Consider the following 20,781-nt stretch of genomic DNA (forward strand, 5'->3'; position numbering starts at 1 on the left):
CCAGACTGAAGCGCCTAGAACCCCTCAGCCACACCGGCTGGCAGTTTTGCTGTTACTGGTTCAGCTGTCTGAGGGCAGTTCCACTGCACCACATTCAGTATTCAAGTCTGATACTTCACTCTTTAACATAAGCCTTGAGATGCTTAACAGCAAATTCCACTTCTCATTCAGCACAAGAAGTTTTTTCTCTTGGTGGATTCCTTCCAAGATTTACCTTTTCCCAGTTATATGGGTTAATTTTGCCATCCTCCACTGCGCTAATTTATCAAGCATGAGTTTAAATTTTAGTATCTTTTATCAAATTAAATCCTTAGCTTCTTATTAAGTTTTTTTAACAAACAATTCTATTTAGAGCTTATGACAAAATTATTATAAGTAGACGAACAAAATGCATGATACTTACAACAGAATTAGAAGACTTTGGCTTAGGAGAATTACTCCTGTTGCCTCGCATTTTCACCCCTAAAATAAAATAAAAATTGTTAATGTAGAACACAACATAAATACAAAACAAAAGGTCTCCAGCAATGATATTTGTTTTACAAACCAAACGCATCATTGACAAATTGTTCATCCTCCTCGTCGTCATCTTCTGGTGCATCTAAGAGTGGTGTGAAAGCATACCTGAAGCAACCACAGAGAAGAACAACATGAGAAAGCAAAACATAACCACGTAATCCACATCACAGATTATAACAAAATACAAAAAAAACTAAACAGGAAGACTAACTTCCAATCATAAAATTACATTTTTCTTAAGTGACATCGTACTGATCATGATGTAAATAATGAAAATTTTGGACATATCACAGAAATTCATCAAACTTATGTCTGACATTTAAACTGAACTGAAGGCAATCTGGACAAGTATTCTTGTTGTAATAGTGGAGTATCACAGCACTTTGATTGCCTGTTCTTTACATTTATCACGTTAATTATGACATTTTTTGTTAAAAATTAATACTCACTTCATAAGTCAATAGAATTAGACAGAAAGCAACTAAATTGGTACAAAATACTCTCCATCCGGCACTGTACAGTTCTTACAGTTTGTTTCAGTCAATTGGAACGTACATTGTTCAAATGCTGTTTTAGTTTCAACTGACTAGATATTATCAATAGCGCATAAATATTGCTTGGTCAATGGCTGCATCAAAGCATGATAGGAACCTCATGGAAATGTTCATTCCTAGCACATTTTGATACAGCAATCGCCCAAGAAATGTTCAGGGGCTACTGATACGGATAGCAAAAAGTTACGCTCCTCCCGCTGCAAATATCTGAGGACCTCATTCCAATTATAATTCTTCATTCTTTGTTCTTTTGTTTTCTTCCAGTATGCTGTCATCTGTTCACTATATTTCTTCTTTCTGTTTTCAGACCATTTTGAACCAGCCTTTTTAGCTACACTGCCTTGGAATCCTTCCATTTTCAATAATTTCCTGAAAGGCCTCTCTGTTATTTATATCTTCTATTTTTATATTACTTCTTTCTAAATCATCCTTTACTTCGTTGAACCAACTTGTTGTGGATTTCTTCCCCCACAAATATTTAAAAAATGTTATCAGTTAATTTACTGTCTTGCATTTGAAATAAATGCCCAACAAACATGATTTTTCTTTTTCTCATTACATTTTTAATATTTTGCTATATTTCAGCATTACTTCCTAATTTTCAACTCACTGCTGTGTTTTGTGGTCCTAATATTTTCCTTATAATTTGCCTTTCTAGTAATTCTAATTTAACAAAATTACAGTTTAAAGCCAGGCATTCATTTACATATAGGTGTTCTGGCCCCCCTACTGTGTCCAACACCTTATTTTTGCATTTCTGGATAGGCCTTTTTTATTGCAGTGGTTTTCTGCAATGCCATATGCTCTCCTCATTTTATGCAACCTTTCCTCTATTGAAGATTTTTCCAAGTCAATTTTCTTGGATTATCTTCCCACTAGATATTTGAAATTTTTTATCCTCTCTATTTGGCAAATATCTGTTTTCAGGAATTTTGGAGCATCCTTAGCATTTGTTCCTTATCATTTGTTAAAAGTTTTGTTTTTTTTCCATAGAATTTCTTAAGCCAGTTCTGCTGGCTATTTCTTCCAGGAGTTATTTGTGTTATAGCAGATGCCACATTTTCGGCAAGTTGTGTTATTTTATGGCCAATTTAGATATTACTTTTTTGCCATTTGCCATGTTACTTTCTGACGGTCCTCTTTTGAAGTACCATTGTTGTTGTTGTTGTTGTTGTTGTTGTTGTTGTGGTCTTCAGTCCTGAGACTGGTTTGATGCAGCTCTCCATGCTACTCTATCCTGTGCAAGCTTCTTCATCTCCCAGTACCTACTGCAACCTACATCCTTCTGAATCTGCTTGGTGTATTCATCTCTTGGTCTCCCTCTACGATTTTTACCCCCCACGCTGCCCTCCAATGCTAAATTGGTGATCCCTTGATGCCTCAGAACATGTCCTACCAACCGATTCCTTCTTCTGGTCAAGTTACAAACTTCTCTTCTCCCCAATCCTATTCAATACTTCCTCATTAGTTATGTGATCTACCCATCTAATCTTCAGCGTTCTTCTGTAGCACCACATTTCGAAAGCTTCTATTCTCTTCTTGTCCAAACTGTTTATCGTCCACATTTCACTTCCATACATGGCTACACTCCATATAAATACTTTCAGAAATGACTTCCTGACACTTAAATCTATACTTGACGTTAACAAATTTCTCTTCTTCAGAAATGTATTCCTTGCTATTGCCAGTCTACATTTTATATCGTCTCTACTTCGACCATTATCAGTTATTTTGCTCCCCAAATAGCAAAACTCCTTTACTACTTTAAGTGTCTCATTTCCTAATCTAATACCCTCAGCATCTCCCAACTTAGTTCGACTACATTCCATTATCCTCGTTTTGCTTTTGTTGATGTTCATCTTATATCCTCCTTTCAAGATGCTACCCATTCCGTTCAACTGCTCTTCCAAGTCCTTTGCTGTCTCTGACAGAATTACAATGTCATCAGCGAACCTCAAGGTTTTTATTTCTTCTCCATGGATTTTAATACCTACTCCAAATTTTTCTTTTGTTTCCTTCACTGCTTGCTCAATATACAGATTGAACAACATTGGGGAGAGACTACAACCCTGTCTCACTACCTTCCCAACCACTGCTTCCCTTTCATGCCCCTCAACTCTTATGAACTGCCATTTGGTTTCTGTACAAATTGTAAATAGCCTTTCGCTCTCTGTATTTTACCCCTGCCACCTTCAGAATCTGAAAGAGAGTATTCTAGTCAACATTGTCAAAAGCTTTCTCTAAGTCTACAAATGCTAGAAAGTAGGTTTGCCTTTCCTTAATCTAGCTTCCAAGATTAGTCGTAGGGTCAGTATTGCCTCACGTCTTCCAATATTTCTAGGGAATCCAAACTGATCTTCCCCAAGGTCGGCTTCTACTAGTTTTTCCATTCGCCTGTAAAGAATTCGCGTTACTATTTTGCAGCCGTGACTTATTAAACTGATAGTTCAGTAATTTTCACATCTGTCAACACCTGCTTTCTTTGGGATTGGAATTATTATATTCTTCTTGAAGTCTGAGGGTATTTCGCCTGTCTCATACATCTTGCCCACCAGATGGTAGAGTTTTGTCAGGACAGGCTCTCCCAAGGCTGTCAGTAGTTCTAATGGAATGTTGTCTACTCCTGGGGCCTTGTTTCGACTCAGGTCTTTCAGTGCTCTGTCAAACTCTTCACGCAGAATCATATCTCCCATTTCATCTTCATCTACATCCTCTTCAATTTCCATAATATTGTCCTCAAGTACATCGCCCTTGTATAGACACTCTATATATTCATTCCACCTTTCTGCTGTCCCTTCTTTGCTTAGAACTGGGTTTCCATCTGAGCTCTTGATATTCATACAAATGGTTCTCTAAAGGTCTCTCTAATTTTCCTGTAAGCAGTATCTATCTTACCCCTAGTGAGATAAGCCTCTACATCCTTACATTTGTCCTCTAGCCATCCCTGCTTAGCCATTTTGCACTTCCTGTCGATTCATTTTTGAGACGTTTGTATTCCTTTTTGCCTGCTTCATTTACTACATTTGTATATTTTCTCCTTTCAGCCTTCAGTACTTCATCCCTCAAAGCTACCCATTCTTCTTCTACTGTATTTCTTTCCCCCCATTCCTGTCAATTGTTCCCTTATGCTCTCCCTGAAACTCTGTACAACCTCTGGTTTAGTCAGTTTATCCAGGTCCCATCTCCTTAAATTCCCGCCTTTTTGCAGTTTCTTCAGTTTTAATCTACAGTTCATAACCAATAGATTGTGGTCAGAGTCCACATCTGCCCCTGGAAATTGTAAGACAATTTAAAACCTGGTTCCTGAACCTCTGTCTTACCATTATATAATCTATGTGATACCTTTTAGTATCTCCAGGGTTCTTCCATGTATACAACCTTCTTTCATGATTCTTGAACCAAGTGTTAGCTATGATTAAGTTGTGCTCTGTGCAAAATTCTATGAGGCTGCTTCCTCTTTCTTTTCTTACCCCCAATCCATATTCACCTACTACATTTCCCTCTCTCCCTTTTCCTACTACCGAATTCCAGTCACCCATGACTATTAAATTTTCGTCTCCCTTCACTATCTGAATAATTTCTTTTATTTCATCATACATTACTTCAATTTCTTCGTCATCTGCAGAGCTAGTTGGCACATAAACTTGTACTACTGTGGTAGGCGTGGGCTTCGTATCTATATTGGCCACAATAATGTGTTCACTATGCTGTTTGTAGTAACTTACCCGCATTCCTATTTTTTTATTCATTATTAAACCTCCTGCATTACCCCTATTTGACTTTGTATTTATAACCCTGTATTCGCCTGACCAAAAGTCTTGTTCCTCCTGCCACCGAACTTCACTAATTCCCACTATATCTAAATTTAACCTATCCATTTCCCTTTTTAAACTTTCTAACCTACCTGCCTGATTAAGGGATCTGATATTCCACACTCCGATCCGTAGAATGCCAGTTTTATTTCTCCTGATAACGACATCCTCTTGAGTAGACCCCGCCCGGAGATCCGAATGGGGGACTATCTTACCTCCGGAATATTTTACCCAAGAGGACGCCATCATCATTAACCATACAGTAAAGCTGGGGCAAAAATTACAGCTGTATTTTCCCCTTGCTTTCAACCATTTGCAGTACCAGCACAGCAAGGCCGTTTTGGTTAGTGTTACAAGGCGAGATCAGTCAATCATCCAGACTGTTGCCCCTGCAGCTACTGAAAAGGCTGCTGCCCCTCTTCAGGAACCACACGTTTGTCTGACCTCTCAACAGATACCCCTCCGTTGTGGTTGCACCTACAGTACGGCTATCTGTATTGGTGAGGCACGCAAGCCTCCCCACCAACGGTAAGGTCCATGGTTCATGGGGGGGTTTAAGTACCATATGTACCTAATTTTTGTCTTATTTAATACCAGGTACATACTACAGCATAGATAAGAGTTAATTACCATCCTATGGTTGAAACATGAACCTACTGTGAACACAAACTTACATGGCCCTGTGATCTTAACAGGTATCAGTGTAGTATGGAGGTGCAACCCAGTGAAGTTCAGGGTTCCCTTCAACTCTGCCTGAACTATTATCCCTCTCACATTTCTCTAAAGCTTGCTGGTTTCACCATCAAAAGAATTCCTCTTTCTCTCAATAATAAAGCAATCTTCTAACTCCTTAATATATAACAGAGGTAACAGTTAAGTGTGTTCAGTTTTTTGTTCCACAGTTGTATGCTATCGAAGGTCTCAGTACATGAAGCTATTTAAATCCCATCCCATCAGCATGAGACCACTCAGTTGGTCGCCACCAGTGCACGGAGACAGATGTGTGCAAAGGGTAATTATGACCCTTCCACAACCACAATGTAGTACTTTATGACATTTCTCAATTTAAATCTAACAATGGAAAATCCAGGATGGAATATAACAATATTATGAAAAGGAAAGTTGCTACTCACCATATAGCGGAGATACTGAGTCGCAGATAGTCACAATAAAAAGACTTTCACACTTAAAGTGCGCGCGTGCACACTCTCTCTCTCTCTCTCTCTCTCTCTCTCTCTCTCTCTCTCTCTCTCTCTCACACACATACACAGAACTGCAGTCTCAGGCAAATGAAACCACACTGCGAGCAGTAGCACCGATGGGTGATGGGAGTGGCGACTGGGTGGGACTAAGGAGGCAGCTTCCGTGGGGAGGGGGAGGGATAGTATGGTGGAGATGACGGACAGTGAAGTGCTGCAAGTTAGGCGGAGGGCAGGGGACAAGTGGGAAAGGGTGGGGGTAGAGAAAAAGGAAAGAAATAAATTAAAATAATATTTACAGGAACGATAGCAGCTTGTGAAGTGAAGCGGTTGAAAATCACTATTTCATTATGAAAAAGAGCATGAGTGAACTTAACATTTACATATGCTTCTTGTATCTCTGCAGACTTTACCTATCTGGGAGGCGGAAAACAGCTGCCTTCGGGCTTCAGACAGTACAGGTGTTGAAATATTTCGATTAGCAATTGCGTAGCAGCGTTTTCATTTTATTTCAATCTGGTTTCGTTTTGATAATAATCTACATGTGAAGAAAGAAAACTGTTGGACAACTTGACATCAATATGTCAGATATGTGAAACGTTCAATGAAATGGCAAAACAGCCCATGTCCTTGGAGGATACACAAGCATAGATGAAATGCTGCTTGCATTCAGAGGCAGATGAAAATTTAGATAATACATACCACCAAAACTGGCCAAATATGGCATAAAAATATTAGCTTTGGTTGATACAAAGAACTTTTATACCTTCAACCTTGAAATATATGCCAGGAAGTGGCAGATGGACCATTTTCACTGAGATCTTCCATAATTGGTTTATGAGCTGTGGACTAGTGTTACATTTGCTCAAAGAAAATAAGCTGACTTCCATGGGAACTGTGCACAAGAACAAGAGACAAATCCCTCTGGAATTTTTTGAAACATGGTAAAGAAATTTATTCATTTGAAGTTGATTTCCAGTTGGGTGTACTCGGAGTCTTTCGCAATGGCATACATGAATAAAACATTCTCAGTTTTCAAGCTGTGTCAGTTTGCATAAAATCCTTGAGCTTTTGATGACCATCCCCGCCATCTTCATCAGGAGTTCACCGATTGCCGGGGCTGCTACGGTTTTTCGCATATATAGGCATGATGACATCATCAGCAGCCAACCAGATAGACCCAATGTGAAGCGCACGCGTGTGTCGACCTGGACAGCTAGCGGAGCTAGCTGGATGGCGGCTCTATATCAGAACTAAGTAAAGGCCTCAACTTTTCTCCAGCTCCACAACGTCTGCCAATACTGGATATAATTAGTGGAATAGAGCAGTGCATTAGGAATCTTTCGCACAATGCAGCTGAGGACGTCAGGCTACTTACCAGCCATATCCTGGCGAAAGCTAAGCCACCAAAATCTAATATTAGCCAGGAGGAACAATGTTGCTTCTACATCTACATCTACATTTATACTCCGCAAGCCACCCAACGGTGTGTGGCGGAGGGCACTTTACGTGCCACTGTCATTACCTCCCTTTTCTGTTCCAGTTGCGTATGGTTCGCGGGAAGAACGAGTGTCTGAAAGCCTCTGTGCGCGCTCGAATCTCTCTAATTTTACATTCGTGATCTCCTCGGGAGGTGTAAGTAGGGGGAAGCAATATATTCGATACCTCATCCACAAACGCACCCTCTCGAAACCTTACGAGCAAGCTACACCGCAATGCAGAGCGCCTCTCTTGCAGAGTCTGCCACTTGAGTTTGCTAAACATCCCCGATACACTATCACGATTACCAAATAACCCTGTGGCGAAACGCGCCGCTCTTCTTTGGATCTTCTCTATCTCCTCCGTCAACCCGATCTGGTATGGATCCCACACTGATGAGCAATACTCAAGTATAGGTCGAACGAGTGTTTTCTAAGCCACCTCCTTTGTTGATGGACTACATTTTCTAAGGACTCTCCCAATGAATCTCAACCTGGTACCCGCCTTACCAACAATTAATTTTATATTATCATTCCACTTCAAATCGTTCCGCACGCATACTCCCAGATGTTTTACAGAAGTAACTGCTACCAGTGTTTGTTCCGCTATCATATAATCATACAATAAAGGATCCTCATTTCTATGTATTCGCAATACATTACATTTGTCTATGTTAAGGGTCAGTTGCCACTCCCTGCACCAAGTGCCTATCCGCTGTAGATCTTCCTGCATTTTGCTACAATTTTCTAATGCTGCAACTTCTCTGTATACTACAGCATCATCTGCGAGAAGCCGCATGGAACTTCCGACACTATCTACTAGGTCATTTATATATATTGTGAAAAGCAATGGTCCCATAACACTCCCCTGTGGCACGCCAGAGGTTACTTCAACGTCTGTAGACGTCTCTCCATTGATACGGTTATTACGTGAGAATGAAGACTTGGTTGTCTTGCCAACTGACAAAAGGAATGCCACCATGGTTCTGAACTCTGCAGACTACCACCTGAAGATGCTACATTTATTAGAAGACACCACGTACTGCAAGCTTAGTCGTGATCCCACACAGGCCATTGTCAGAAAGATAGGGAAGTTATTATAGAATTCTGGTTAGCCAGATGAAGTGGTGAATAAATTAACACCTTGTGCTGCCAGACCTCCCAGGCTCTATGGATTAACCAAAGATTCACAAAGAAAGTCCTCTGAGGCCCATTGTTAGTGCAATCAGTTCGCCCACCTACAGACTTGCTAAACATCTGGCAGGATTATTAGCATCAAAATTGGGACATTGAACACCATGTTGTCAACTCCCAGAAGTTTGTTGAGACACTCAAGAGAATGAAGATAGGCCCAAACAACCTAATGGTTAGCCTGGACGTTGTGTCACTTTTTACGAGGGTGCCAATACAAGATACGCTGGATCTTTTGGCCCAACATTTTCCATCTGGAATCATTAAGTTGTTCCGTCACGTCCTAATGGCAACATACCTTTTGAAACTTCCTGGCAGATTAAAACTGTGTGTCGGACCAAGACTGACTCGGGACCTTTGCCTTTTTTGGGCAAGTGCTCTACCATCTGAGATACCCAAGCACGACTCACGCGCCATCCTCACCGCTTTACTTCCACCAGTACCTCGTCTCCTACTTTCCAAACTTCACAGCTCTCCTGCGAAACTCATTCTGGAAACATCCCCCAGGCTGTGGCTAAGCCATTTCTCTGCAATATCCTTTCTTCCATGAGTGCTAGTTCTGCAAGGTTTGCAGGAGAGCTTCTGTGAAGTTTGGAAAGTAGGAGACGAGGTACTGGTGGAAGTAAAGCTGTGAGGACAGGGTGTGAGTCGTGCTTGGGTTGCTCAGATGGTCGAGCACTTACCCACGAAAGGCAAAGGTCCCAAGTTCAAGTCTCGCTCCAGCACACAGTTTTAATCCGCCAGGAAGTTTCATATCAGCACACACTCCGCTGCAGAGTGAAAATCTCATTCTGGAAACGTACTTTTTGTACTACGATGAATATTATGAAACGACGGACGGCACAGCCACAGGATCACCACTGTCTTCAGCAATCGCAAATTTCTTCATGGAGTACTTTGAAGAGCAGGCTCTGCAAACTGCGACATTACAGCTGTCTTGTTTTCCCAATGATACACTGATGACACCTTCTTGATATTGTTTCCACCACCCTGTACACAAGAAAGGGGTCCTGAACACATTGGTTCATAGAGCCAAGATTATCTCTGACGACGACCACCTACAGTCTGAATTGCAGAACTTAAAATGTGTTTTCAGGGAAACTGGATACAGCTAAAGTGACATCGCAAACGCTTTCAAGGGCCGCCGACAAAAGACACCTGGTGAATCAGTAAAAGAGGCCAAAAGGACTGCATTCCTGCCACACTGTGGAGCAACTAGCAGTAAGTTAGGACGTCTGCTGCAGAAACATGGGCTAAGACCAGTGTTCCAGCCCGCTCCCAAGATACGAGATAAGTTGCGCCATGTTTAAGATGACATTGCTCTTCGAGTGTCCGGCGTGTAGTTACCCTGTGAATGTGGCAGCACGTATATCAGACAAACAATTCGCACAGTTGTGGAGCGTTGTACTGAGCACAAGCGGCATATAAAACAAAGGTAGCTTGACAAGTCGGCCATAGCGAAGCATTGCCTAGAAAATGGACATAAAATACAGTTCCAAAATACAAAAGTGTTGGCTCATGCTTCCACATATTGGGACTCCATTATAAAGGAAGCAGTCGAGACTCGTTTAAACAATAACAATTTCAACAGAGATCAGGGGTACACACTCAGGAGGGCATGGGGGGCGGGCGTTGGACATCGAAAGAAAGCAAAGACAGATGCGCGGCGTGGGAGTGGAAGTTTCAAACGTGGCGCCTGCCCTTGGCACCACCTGACATCACCGGTGCTGCCACGGGCAAAAGCTCCGCTAGCTGCCTGGGTCGACTTACGCGCGCGGCACACTGGGTCTATCTGGTTGGCTGCTGATGATATCATCATGCCTACATAAGCGAGAAACCGCAGTAGCCCCGGCAGTCAGTGAACTCCTGACGACGATGGTGGAGATGGTCATCAAAAGCTCGAGGATTTTATTCGAATTGACGCGGCTTGAAAACCAAGAACATTTTATTCACGATTTCCAGTTGGGTTTGTGTCTTGTATACCAAAGAAAAACAAACCTGTATTGCTCATATCTAGTCTTCACCACAATGCTCAGATTGATGAATGGACTGGAGAGAAGAAGAAATCAGAAATAAAAATGCTTTATAATTCAATGAAAGGTGGAGTAGGCATTTTAAACAAGTTGTCTGATGTATGGTGTAAGACCCAATTCAAGAAAATTGGCTCAGACAGTGTTCCATGCAAAATGGAATAGGGTTGGCATAAACACTGATATTGTTCATCAATAAAATAATAATAAGACCCAAAAACATTCTAATTTTATCAAAACACAAGGCCATATGCTTGTCAATGAATATTTGATGGCCCGAAAAGAAATACCTGGATTCCAGAGGACTTTGCATACAAGAATCTGAGAGTTCAGCAAAGAATCTTCACAGGAATTGACTGTCAGACTGATTTATTACTGATTATGTGGCTAATTTCCCATCTTTTCTTAAAACAGCACCAATAAATACTTATGACTCGCCACATCCTTGACGTACTGTCTTTCTTTTATCACGTCCTTGCCAGGTTAAGATTCTACAAAAACCTCAAACTTCAGAAAAACAGTCTAAATCGAAATTCAAAGTCTGGAATGAAATACTCTAAACACTCTTCCCAAATTGATTACATGTATTTTTCTCCAAATCACAGGCAAAATCAAGCTGAAATTTGGTGATTAGTAATACATCAAGAAGTTTATTCCACTTCAAGTTTACATTTGACACATAATTTTATGAAGCTATAAATATAGCTTGTCCAGTTGTCTTGTAATTTAGAGGCACCATATCTGTAAGTTTCTCACTTCCACACATCTCCATCTTGACACTAGGTACAAATATTAGAAACTGATCGCAGCAAAATACAGGGTATAACACAAAGCTATAGCCAAACTTTCAGGAAACAATTCTCACATGTACAGGACGAAAATATGTTGCATGGATGTGGGTCAGGAAATTATTTTCCATATTGGAGCTCAGTTTCTACAAGTCAACAACACAATCTTCGAAATGGTGCCTCATCCGTGGATAGCACATGTGGAGTTGACACATTGTTGCAATAAAGTACAGGGTTGACATACTGTTGAATGAAAATCAGCTACTGTTAGTGCCTGCACACGGAACAGATACAGTAGATTCTCATGAAGCACTTTCAGACAGACGTGGTCAACATTACTTGTTGCAGCTGTCATATGCTGACACCAAGGTTGTAGTCAAATGCACAAAGAAATTCCTCCTACAGTGAAGGTGCCCTCGTCCTACATCTCCCCCAGCCATGTGTAGTGGGCTTAAATGTCCCACGTTCCCAAAGATTATAATCAACTGCTTCACATGTGCTCTGTTGGGGCGCTGCCATTCTGGAAATCTCCTCCACAGTACCATGGTCATTACTACTTGCCAATCCATACAGCAAATGGGCATCTACCAACTCCACATTTGAGTACTCTTCCACTGCATTTTACCGGAAACCATGTCTGGGACAAATTCGGAAGAGTTGATGCTACGTGCATGATGCTAGTAGAGGAATGAAATCAGCTGCATGTCAACACAATTAATGGAGTGAATCTGATATCAACATTATCTTTGTTTAATTGAAACAACGATCACCGGTGGTGAACCTAAGAATTACAACTTACTGTACATTCTAACTAAACGCAACCAAGAGGTTATTTTGAAAATTTCATGTAAGAAATCATTTTATGTAATGCTGGTACGTCCTGTTTCTGTGTTTTTTGATTAATGTGATTATGAAGAGAAGTAGAAAATAAGCTCCACCATTAAAATAAATTGTTTCTTGACCCATGTCCATATAACATTTTATCCCTCCATGTGTGAGGAATGTTTCCTGAAAGTTTTGCCATGCCTTTTTGTTGCACCCTGTACACCTGTGCTTTTGTCAGACACAGCAGAAAAACCACAAACTTCAAGCGTTTCTTCCAGAGCTAATAAAATATCTATGAACTGCACTGCATAATCTGCTGCAGCAACTCTATAGCAAGAATTTTTTAGACATAGTGTTTCCAGAGACATTGCCTTTAAGTGTGGCTATTAGCTTTCCACAAGTTTCAACTTCTACCTGTTCCTGATCCACTGTGAAGAAGTGTAGTGCTGTGCACATTATACTTCCTGGTAGAATTTGATATGCTCAAACAAACTAATCCAGATAAACAGAGTTGTCTTCTCAAATAATAGAGGCATGGCACTCCACTAGTTAAACCTATTGTCATAATCAGAACAAACTGATCAAAGCAAATGTTATATCTGTTTCAAAGCCTTGCGAGCGGAGAACAGAACTACACTTCTCTCTAATACGGGCTCCAGGCAGCAAGCAGTCGAAAGCGCTCCCAAGTTGCTTGTGCTGCTTTACCACATTAACAGATACATATTGTTCAAGCAGCACAGTTACTAATTTTGAATACATTTTATGTCATTTACTGTTGTTAGTTGCTAACAAAAACTGAAAGCCTCCGATGATGCTCTTTCATGAAGCATGCATTTATCTATGCACATAACCAAACCAAAATACTGAGTGCAGGTGCAATTGATGATATAACATACCTTTGGTTGTTGTTTGTTGGTCTCCACAGCACCATTATGACTAACAGGATAATAGAAAATAAAAGATGCCAGTAAGCATCATCAACCCATAGTTCTTTCCAGTCCTGAAAGAAAACAGAAGACTATTACTAAAGAAGACTATTAATGATGAAGAATATCAAAATTTCATCCACCAATTCCTAATTTTTAATAACAAATATAAAACTGAACTGTGGTTCCAAACCATCCAGTGTCTTCGTTGAGGTTGTGTACTGTTATATATCCCTACTTAACATTATTGTTTGTGTTATTTTGTTGAAAACTGACATGGTGGGGCCATGGCTGTATGAAAATACAGCTTAATTCTCACAATAAAGTAAAAACAGTGGCTGGTTGCCATGTTTACTTTATTAAAAGAATTAAGCTGTGTTGTTTCTATATTTAGCTATCTCACTTCTTGTTGTTCCCACTTGTAGCTGTTCCAAGAACGTGTGTGTGGGTGCTGCAACCCCAAATGATGTTAGTACACACACAAATAATTTCTATTTCTAAATTGGCTATCCCACTGTACCAATGCAAATACTAAAATAAAGTCAATCTCCTCTAGAGTGTATAGTAAGAAGCTGTTCAATAACACGTTTTCACTAGTGCACTGCTCAGTCTCTCTCTACGTTCTTTTTTGTTTGTTTTACTGAGAAACACAAATAGAAAATCAGTACTGTGAGATGCTTTAATGACTATAGTACACTTCAATGGAAACATGCCATACACCTTACTATTCACAGTAATTGATAAGAACCTACACAACTTATTTCAAACAAATGCAATCTCTCTCCATCTCTTCCACCTAGCCACCCCATGAAAACCTTCCACGAACCCCTTACTTCCTTACTGGCTCCAATAACTCTAAATCTCTTACAAATGAGTTCAGTATCATGGTCTTATAAATAAGCCTCTCAATTTCATTCTGCTTGCATAAAATGGCCACATTACCATAATCCTGAACCACAATGCAGCAATGGCTTCTCTTACCTATGTAAGTGGGAACTATCAATCCAGTACATCAGAAGTTCTCTCAATTCCCTTGGCATAAACCTCTGCTAAAGTCTCCTCCTTAATTCCATTTCATAAATATCACCTTCTCTTCTACCACTTTGCACATCATCCTATCAAAATGCCACCTCCCTCCCATCATTCTCCTCTAGCTCTCAGTTCTGTGAACGACACCTTTTCACTCTTTATTTTCTACTTCCACCTGTCTTTCCCTCTAATATTCCTCCACACATCTCCCCACGCCTGCCTCCTTCCTTGCCAATATTACTGCTTCTCAGCTGCCAGTGGAGCAGACACAGATGGGGGATCACCCTAGCAAAGACATGGGCTGCAAATGGGGAAATCCAATGAAATAAGTGACTCTGACAAAGGGCAGATTATTATTACGCAGATCCTGCGAACAAGTTCTCGAAAACAGCAAAGCTGATCAAATGTTCACATACTACTGTCATGAGTATCTATGGAAAGAGATATGACTGTGAAACTACAACTAACTGCTAAATGGCTGGATGTCCACGACTCTTCAGCGGACGTAGGTTTCAGAGGCTTGTCTGCCCTGTACAGTAGGATAGATGGTGATATGTGGCATCTCTGTCTAAATTAGAGTCCAACCCTGTTACAGGCACAAGTGTTTCAGAGCACACTGTTGAACTTGGAACTCCACAGTAGACCAGCACTATGTGTTCAATGGTTGTCTCCACAAACACCATCATTAAGGTGAACAGCAGCTCAAAACATGTTGCACTCTATGGTCGCAGGCTAGTGGGAGGTGTATTATGCTATGGGAGACATTCTCCTGTGTTTGCATGAGACCAGTGGTAGTAATCGAAGACACGCTAACAGCTGCGAACCACCTGCATCCCCTTATGCTTGATGGTGATGTCATCTTTCAGCAATATCACTGTCTGTGTCTCAGAGCCAGAACCATGCTACAGTGGTTTCAGGAGCATTACAGTAAACTCAAGTTGATGTCTCAGCAACCAAATTAGTCTGATGTAAATCCTATTGAATCCACCTGGGATGCTATCGAATATTGTCACCACATACGCAAATCAGCACCCCATTATTTTCGCGAATTAAATGATCCATGCGTAGATACCTAATGCTACATCTGCACTAACCTACCAACGAATTGTCGGATCCCTTATATGCAGAATCAGTGATGCATTTCGTTCCACAGAAAGACAAACAAGCTATTAACCCGGTGGTCACAATGTTTTGATTCATCAATGGGTATTTCAACATTAAAGTTGCTATCAAAAGCCGAAGTAATTAATAATATCTCATAGACAGCTGTCTGGGCCAGTATCAAGAATTAACAGGATTTAAAAAAGGATGTGAGGAATCTGATGGCTGTGGTACACATCCAAAAGAAAACACCCACATATAAGTATCTATGGTGATGCATTAGGTTTCTAAGTTATTGAAGGCCAAAGTTATTCATTATATAACATATAGTTATTTCTACATCATAAGTCACCAATATCACAAAACAGCTCAAAAACCTAACTACTTACCGTTAAGCAGTTTGTGAATCTGTGGTATTTTATTGAATACAGCATGAATATTACAGAAGCACCCACAGCAAATATAAGTGTGTTGGTGAAATGGTGGTATAACGAAAGCTTCACCAAATTCCTGTGAAGAGCAAAAATGAAAATTAGATGTAAGTAGCAATTGTGACAAATTAAAACACATTTTAGGTCAGTTATTATTCATCACTTCAAGGAAAATATTCTCTTACATCCTTCACAATTTATCAAGGATACATTATTTCACTTTTTGACTAGTTTGCACTACAATTTAAGGTTCTTGGCCACAGTCTAAAGTTGGTGCACCATTTTCTTTGTTTTAATTATGTATACCTAAAAATAAACAAGAGAAGAAAAGTAAAAGCTACTTCAAAAGGAAATTCACCACAAAACACAGTACCTGAATATATTACAATCATGAGTAACAATCAAAGTTGAAAAACAGAAGCTAGTTTTGAACAATGGTGGTGTAGGCCTTTTATAAAACGTTGACACATGGGAAGTAACTTGCGAGAAATTTTACAAAATAATAGTAAAGAAGTAAGCATAAGGAATTAAAAGATAATTCCCACAAACTTACACTCTGCTCTGATTTTACACATGTACAATTTTTCATCATAGTTCAACAGGAAATAACGGTCTTTTGCTGCAGTGGGCTATTATGTATCATCTAGTTTCCATGCAAGATGCTTCCACTACATAAAAAAGACAGTGTAGTGAGCCTTAACAAGAAGTTATGCCTCCTCCAGAGTCCACACCTCTGTTTTTTCCCCCTTTTGCTGCGTCAAATAAACATGATTCATTTTCTGTGGTGGGTAACACTTGTAAATTTCTTGTGTCTTTCAGCTTCTTCATAGTACCAGTTGCATACTGTTCAATCATCTTTGGTTGTGGCATGATTTACACACTTTTTTACTCCTGTTTATTGAAACAGTGGAATTAAAAGAAACAAAAATATTAACTTTCAGTATTCTAATTGCAGTCCGTCTTCCTGGGTCTATTATTTATGAGCAAAAACATCAAGTCATACAGACAATGCAGTGACATATATAATTTGGGGTAGAATGTTAACCTTCCTGCTACAACATGGAATAGCAGAATACATCACAAGGCCATCTCGTACACGACACTTAGCTAAAAAAAATTGTTTTTCTCCTTATGAACCAGGTTCATTTGGTTTGCACACATGACACACACTACTGCTGTTTTTTGGAATAGGTATTCTAACCACTGACTCTCAGTATATATATTCCTTAATGAAATTTGTTGCAAATAATGTGTGTTTATTTCCAACCAATATCTCAATACATAGTGTCAATTCTAGGAATAAGAAAAATCTACATATAGACCTAAAATCACTTACCTTGGTCTAAAAAAAGAGGCCCAATACCCAAGAACACATATTTTCAACACATTGCCAGCAACCATTAACAATTTGGTTTCACGTATAGCACATTTCAAAGATAGTTTGAAAGACTTTTTGGTAGACAACTCCTTATACTATACAGATTAATATCTTAACAGGGAGTGTTAGACCAGCTTATGTAAAAATGTCTGTTAGATTCCAGTTTTGGCAACACTTGGTCGCAACAGTCAAGAGTAGGTATTTTGAGTGTGATAAATTTCTTGAAAGTGCATAACTATGTTTTATTCTGACAGTGTTTTAGTTCTGTAAATACGTATTACTAGTTCCATTTTGCTGTAATGTATTCACATATGTTGACAATCTCATAATAAATGATCAGGGAAGTGAGTATAAAATGCAAGTGTTTTTTATGTTATATTCTATATTTTTTACATTATACTTTCTGACATGCTCCCCACCCACAAGAATCATCTCATTTTTGAGTCTGTAGAGGGAAAACTGAAGCTAATCTAATCTACTTTGTGGAACAGAAAACAAACAAGACATGTTGGATCCAACAGTGCCCTGTAAAGGACAGTTACGTTTTGTAGTAGCTTCACTAATAACGGAACAATGATGACACACTATTCTCTTTCAATTTTCCTTCATTATACTTAAAACATGAAGCATCTGACTATTAGTAAACTGACTTTCTTATTGAGGTTATCAGGACAAACCTTTTCATATATTACACAACACAAAGTATGACTGAAGCATCAACAAAAACTGCAGTGTGTAACAGTTTTATAATCAGTTTTGTATAAGTAATCTCATAATTCAATAATGTCAGCAAATCATAAAGCAGAAAAATCAACTTACCTACGAAGTCTCAAAGTTCTAGTTGTTTGAACAAGACTAGTAAATATCCACCAACAAATGATAGAGTCGAGAACAGCAAGTGGAATGCCAGATATAAGAACTTGATTGCTGCGGTCATTCTTCTGGTGCATAACACGGAGATAGCTTTCTATTGATGCTAATACAAAATATAGAAGTCCAGTCCCCACAACACGGTGTAGCATTGGACCAAGCCGTGGCCTGAAAACACAAAGAGATATTGAAATTAAATGTACACTTTGAAACAACATATCACGCAAAGATATATGGACTCGTAAGTACCAGTCGTCCTATCAACTGTGACAAGCAGCTATGGAAGAGCAGACCAAAAAGGATCTGAAGGATTACTCTTGGACTTGTTAAACCTAGGATCGTAAGCTAAGAAATGAAGGCACAATAGGAGAAAACAAATTGCGTAGGAAAGATACAGCAGCTCAGTGAAATATCTCGCTGCCCACCTGGCCTTAATTTACGTTAATTTCTTCCGTCTCAGCTTTTCTTCGCTGTAACTACTCTTTGGCTTCACTCTGTTTTAGTTTTCTACATCTTTCATTGTCTTTCCCATCTATTTTTCACCCCCCCCCCCCTCCTACCTCTGTTACGTACAACGCACTTAACTTCTCACTCTTACTAACTTGTGCATGATGTTTTAGTAGTAATCTATGTCTTGCACATTACCATGTCTTCCACCTTTAAGCTATCATGATTTTAAATCTCATCACATGCAGTCCCCAACAATCAGTCTTTCCTTTTCATCCCGTGTTTAAGCCTCCCCTGACCCGCAGTTCTGGGTGACTTTCCCAAAATCTACCCCTTTTCCTAGACCTCTCTAGTCCTTTTCCTTCACCCTTCTTCCTTCCCCTTCAACCCTTCTGCCTGAAGAAGGAACCACTGGCTCCAAAAGCTTGCCTATCACAACAGTGTTTCATGTGTATGTTCTGCTGTCGCTTGGTGAGTAGAATTTTTATCTATCCAATCAAATAAAAAAATTATCCAGGTACAACAACAAAATGGAAAGGATAGATTGCTACTTACCACATGGAGGAGCCACTGGGTCACTGACAGGCATAATGAAAATTCAGAAGTTAAACACACACACACACACACACACACACACACAAACAAACACACACACTAGCACAATATGCACACACGTGGCCATAAGTTGAGGCATGAGTTGTGCTTCTGTGAGTTTTTTATGTTCTATCCTTTTCCTACTGTTGTTATTCCATCCTGGACTTTCCATTGTTCACACCATCCACATATGTATTTTTAGAACAAGGCAAATATCTTGAGAGGAATATTGGCTGAATTTTTTGTTTCCCATCCCAGAAGGTAGCAAGCAATATCAGAACTGAATTTAACACTAATTTTCATGGATACCTAATGATCATGAACCTGGCTCAATTATAGAAAATATTAGCCTTCCATGTTAAAATAGTTGTGGTGCATGGCTGAAGACTCTTACAATAACAAAGAGGAGGAAAGGCTGTGAATGATGAAATAATGTGGACCTTGGTTAACAGACTATTTTCCTATGTTAAAAATATGATTCAGATTGTTGTTATTCTGATTGATTATAACATTTAAATAGCATTTACAGCCAATTTTCTCACAAAATATCTGTCATTTTTCAATAATTAAAGCTTAAAAATCATTAAATATCAATATCTGGTCGCATGATTGAAATGCTCTGTTATTGGTTGATGCTCTGGTGACGTCACAGACTACGAGTATGATGAAGCTATATGTGTGTTATAGGAGCGTTAGCCGAAGTTACGGGGTGTTTAGTACTTTTTCTGCAAATAGTTTAGCTGTTTAGTGATGGAAAATGCAATTACAACTTTCAAGTAACAATAGAAAGGGATGTTGTGAATACTGATAGGGGAAGCCTTGGGAAAGTTTATGCGGTTGTGCTCCACCCATTTAGAGCAGTGACATGTGCCACGAAGGACAATCTTTTCCCTGCTCCCTGAAACATCATTAAACTTGCTCAAAACTAAGGAATTGTGGAAATTTTGCAAATGAGTCCACATATTAAATTGTTGACTGTCAGTCATGAGCTATGACCCAAAGCACAATAAAATTATTCTTGGCAAAGCTTAGTGCTGATTTCCTACGTGGAATACAGTGATTCTACATCCATTGGCTGTTACGTGGCACAGCAGATACAGCATTGGACTGCAGATGAAGTGTCACATGTTCAAATCCTGGAAGGGTTATGTTTTAAAAGTTTTACATGAAATACAAAAATAGCATTAGCAAGAACCGGTTGTAGCAGTTGTTTCGACTGTAGGACATGTTATATATAGCTTCACATTAGTCTTAGTGTGAGAAATGGACAACAGAGGACAAACCCATTACCTTTGATATGCCCACAGTAAAACAAGGAGTAAGATGATGAGCTTATACAGAGAGATATAAGGTGTGTACAACAGTCACGTGATACAAACGTAAGGGCTGTAATGTTTGTGAGTGTACACTAACGTTACCATCTGAAGCAGACATAACTTCATCTTCATGTAAGATGATGAAACCACGGTAAGTTAATATTAACTTCAAAGGGGAACACATTTTTAATTAAGTTGGTGAACTTGTATGTCAACATCGTGGCAATTTGTCGGTCCAATTTCAACCACATTTCTTGCATCTTCTCATTCTCTGGAACACTCAAAAACAACTT

At 39.5% G+C, this 20,781-nt stretch overlaps 2 protein-coding genes across 3 annotated transcripts in view; one reads left to right on the forward strand and one right to left on the reverse strand.

Moving 5' to 3' along the window:
- Positions 1–20,781, forward strand: part of LOC126194795 (uncharacterized) — a 71,061-nt gene that overhangs the window by 23,581 nt on the left and 26,699 nt on the right. The window lies entirely within an intron of this gene.
- Positions 1–20,781, reverse strand: part of LOC126194794 (transmembrane protein 87A) — a 76,068-nt gene that overhangs the window by 18,094 nt on the left and 37,193 nt on the right. Inside the window, exons 9-13 of the mRNA XM_049933100.1 lie at positions 18,081–18,299; positions 15,842–15,962; positions 13,293–13,396; positions 548–624; positions 404–462 (exon numbers count right to left, since the gene is read on the reverse strand). Coding sequence (XP_049789057.1) covers positions 404–462; positions 548–624; positions 13,293–13,396; positions 15,842–15,962; positions 18,081–18,299 — 580 coding nt within the window. The remainder of the gene's footprint in view (positions 1–403; positions 463–547; positions 625–13,292; positions 13,397–15,841; positions 15,963–18,080; positions 18,300–20,781) is intronic.

The sequence above is a fragment of the Schistocerca nitens genome, chromosome 7 (genome assembly GCF_023898315.1).
Source record: "Schistocerca nitens isolate TAMUIC-IGC-003100 chromosome 7, iqSchNite1.1, whole genome shotgun sequence".
Classification (NCBI taxonomy): domain Eukaryota; kingdom Metazoa; phylum Arthropoda; class Insecta; order Orthoptera; family Acrididae; genus Schistocerca; species Schistocerca nitens.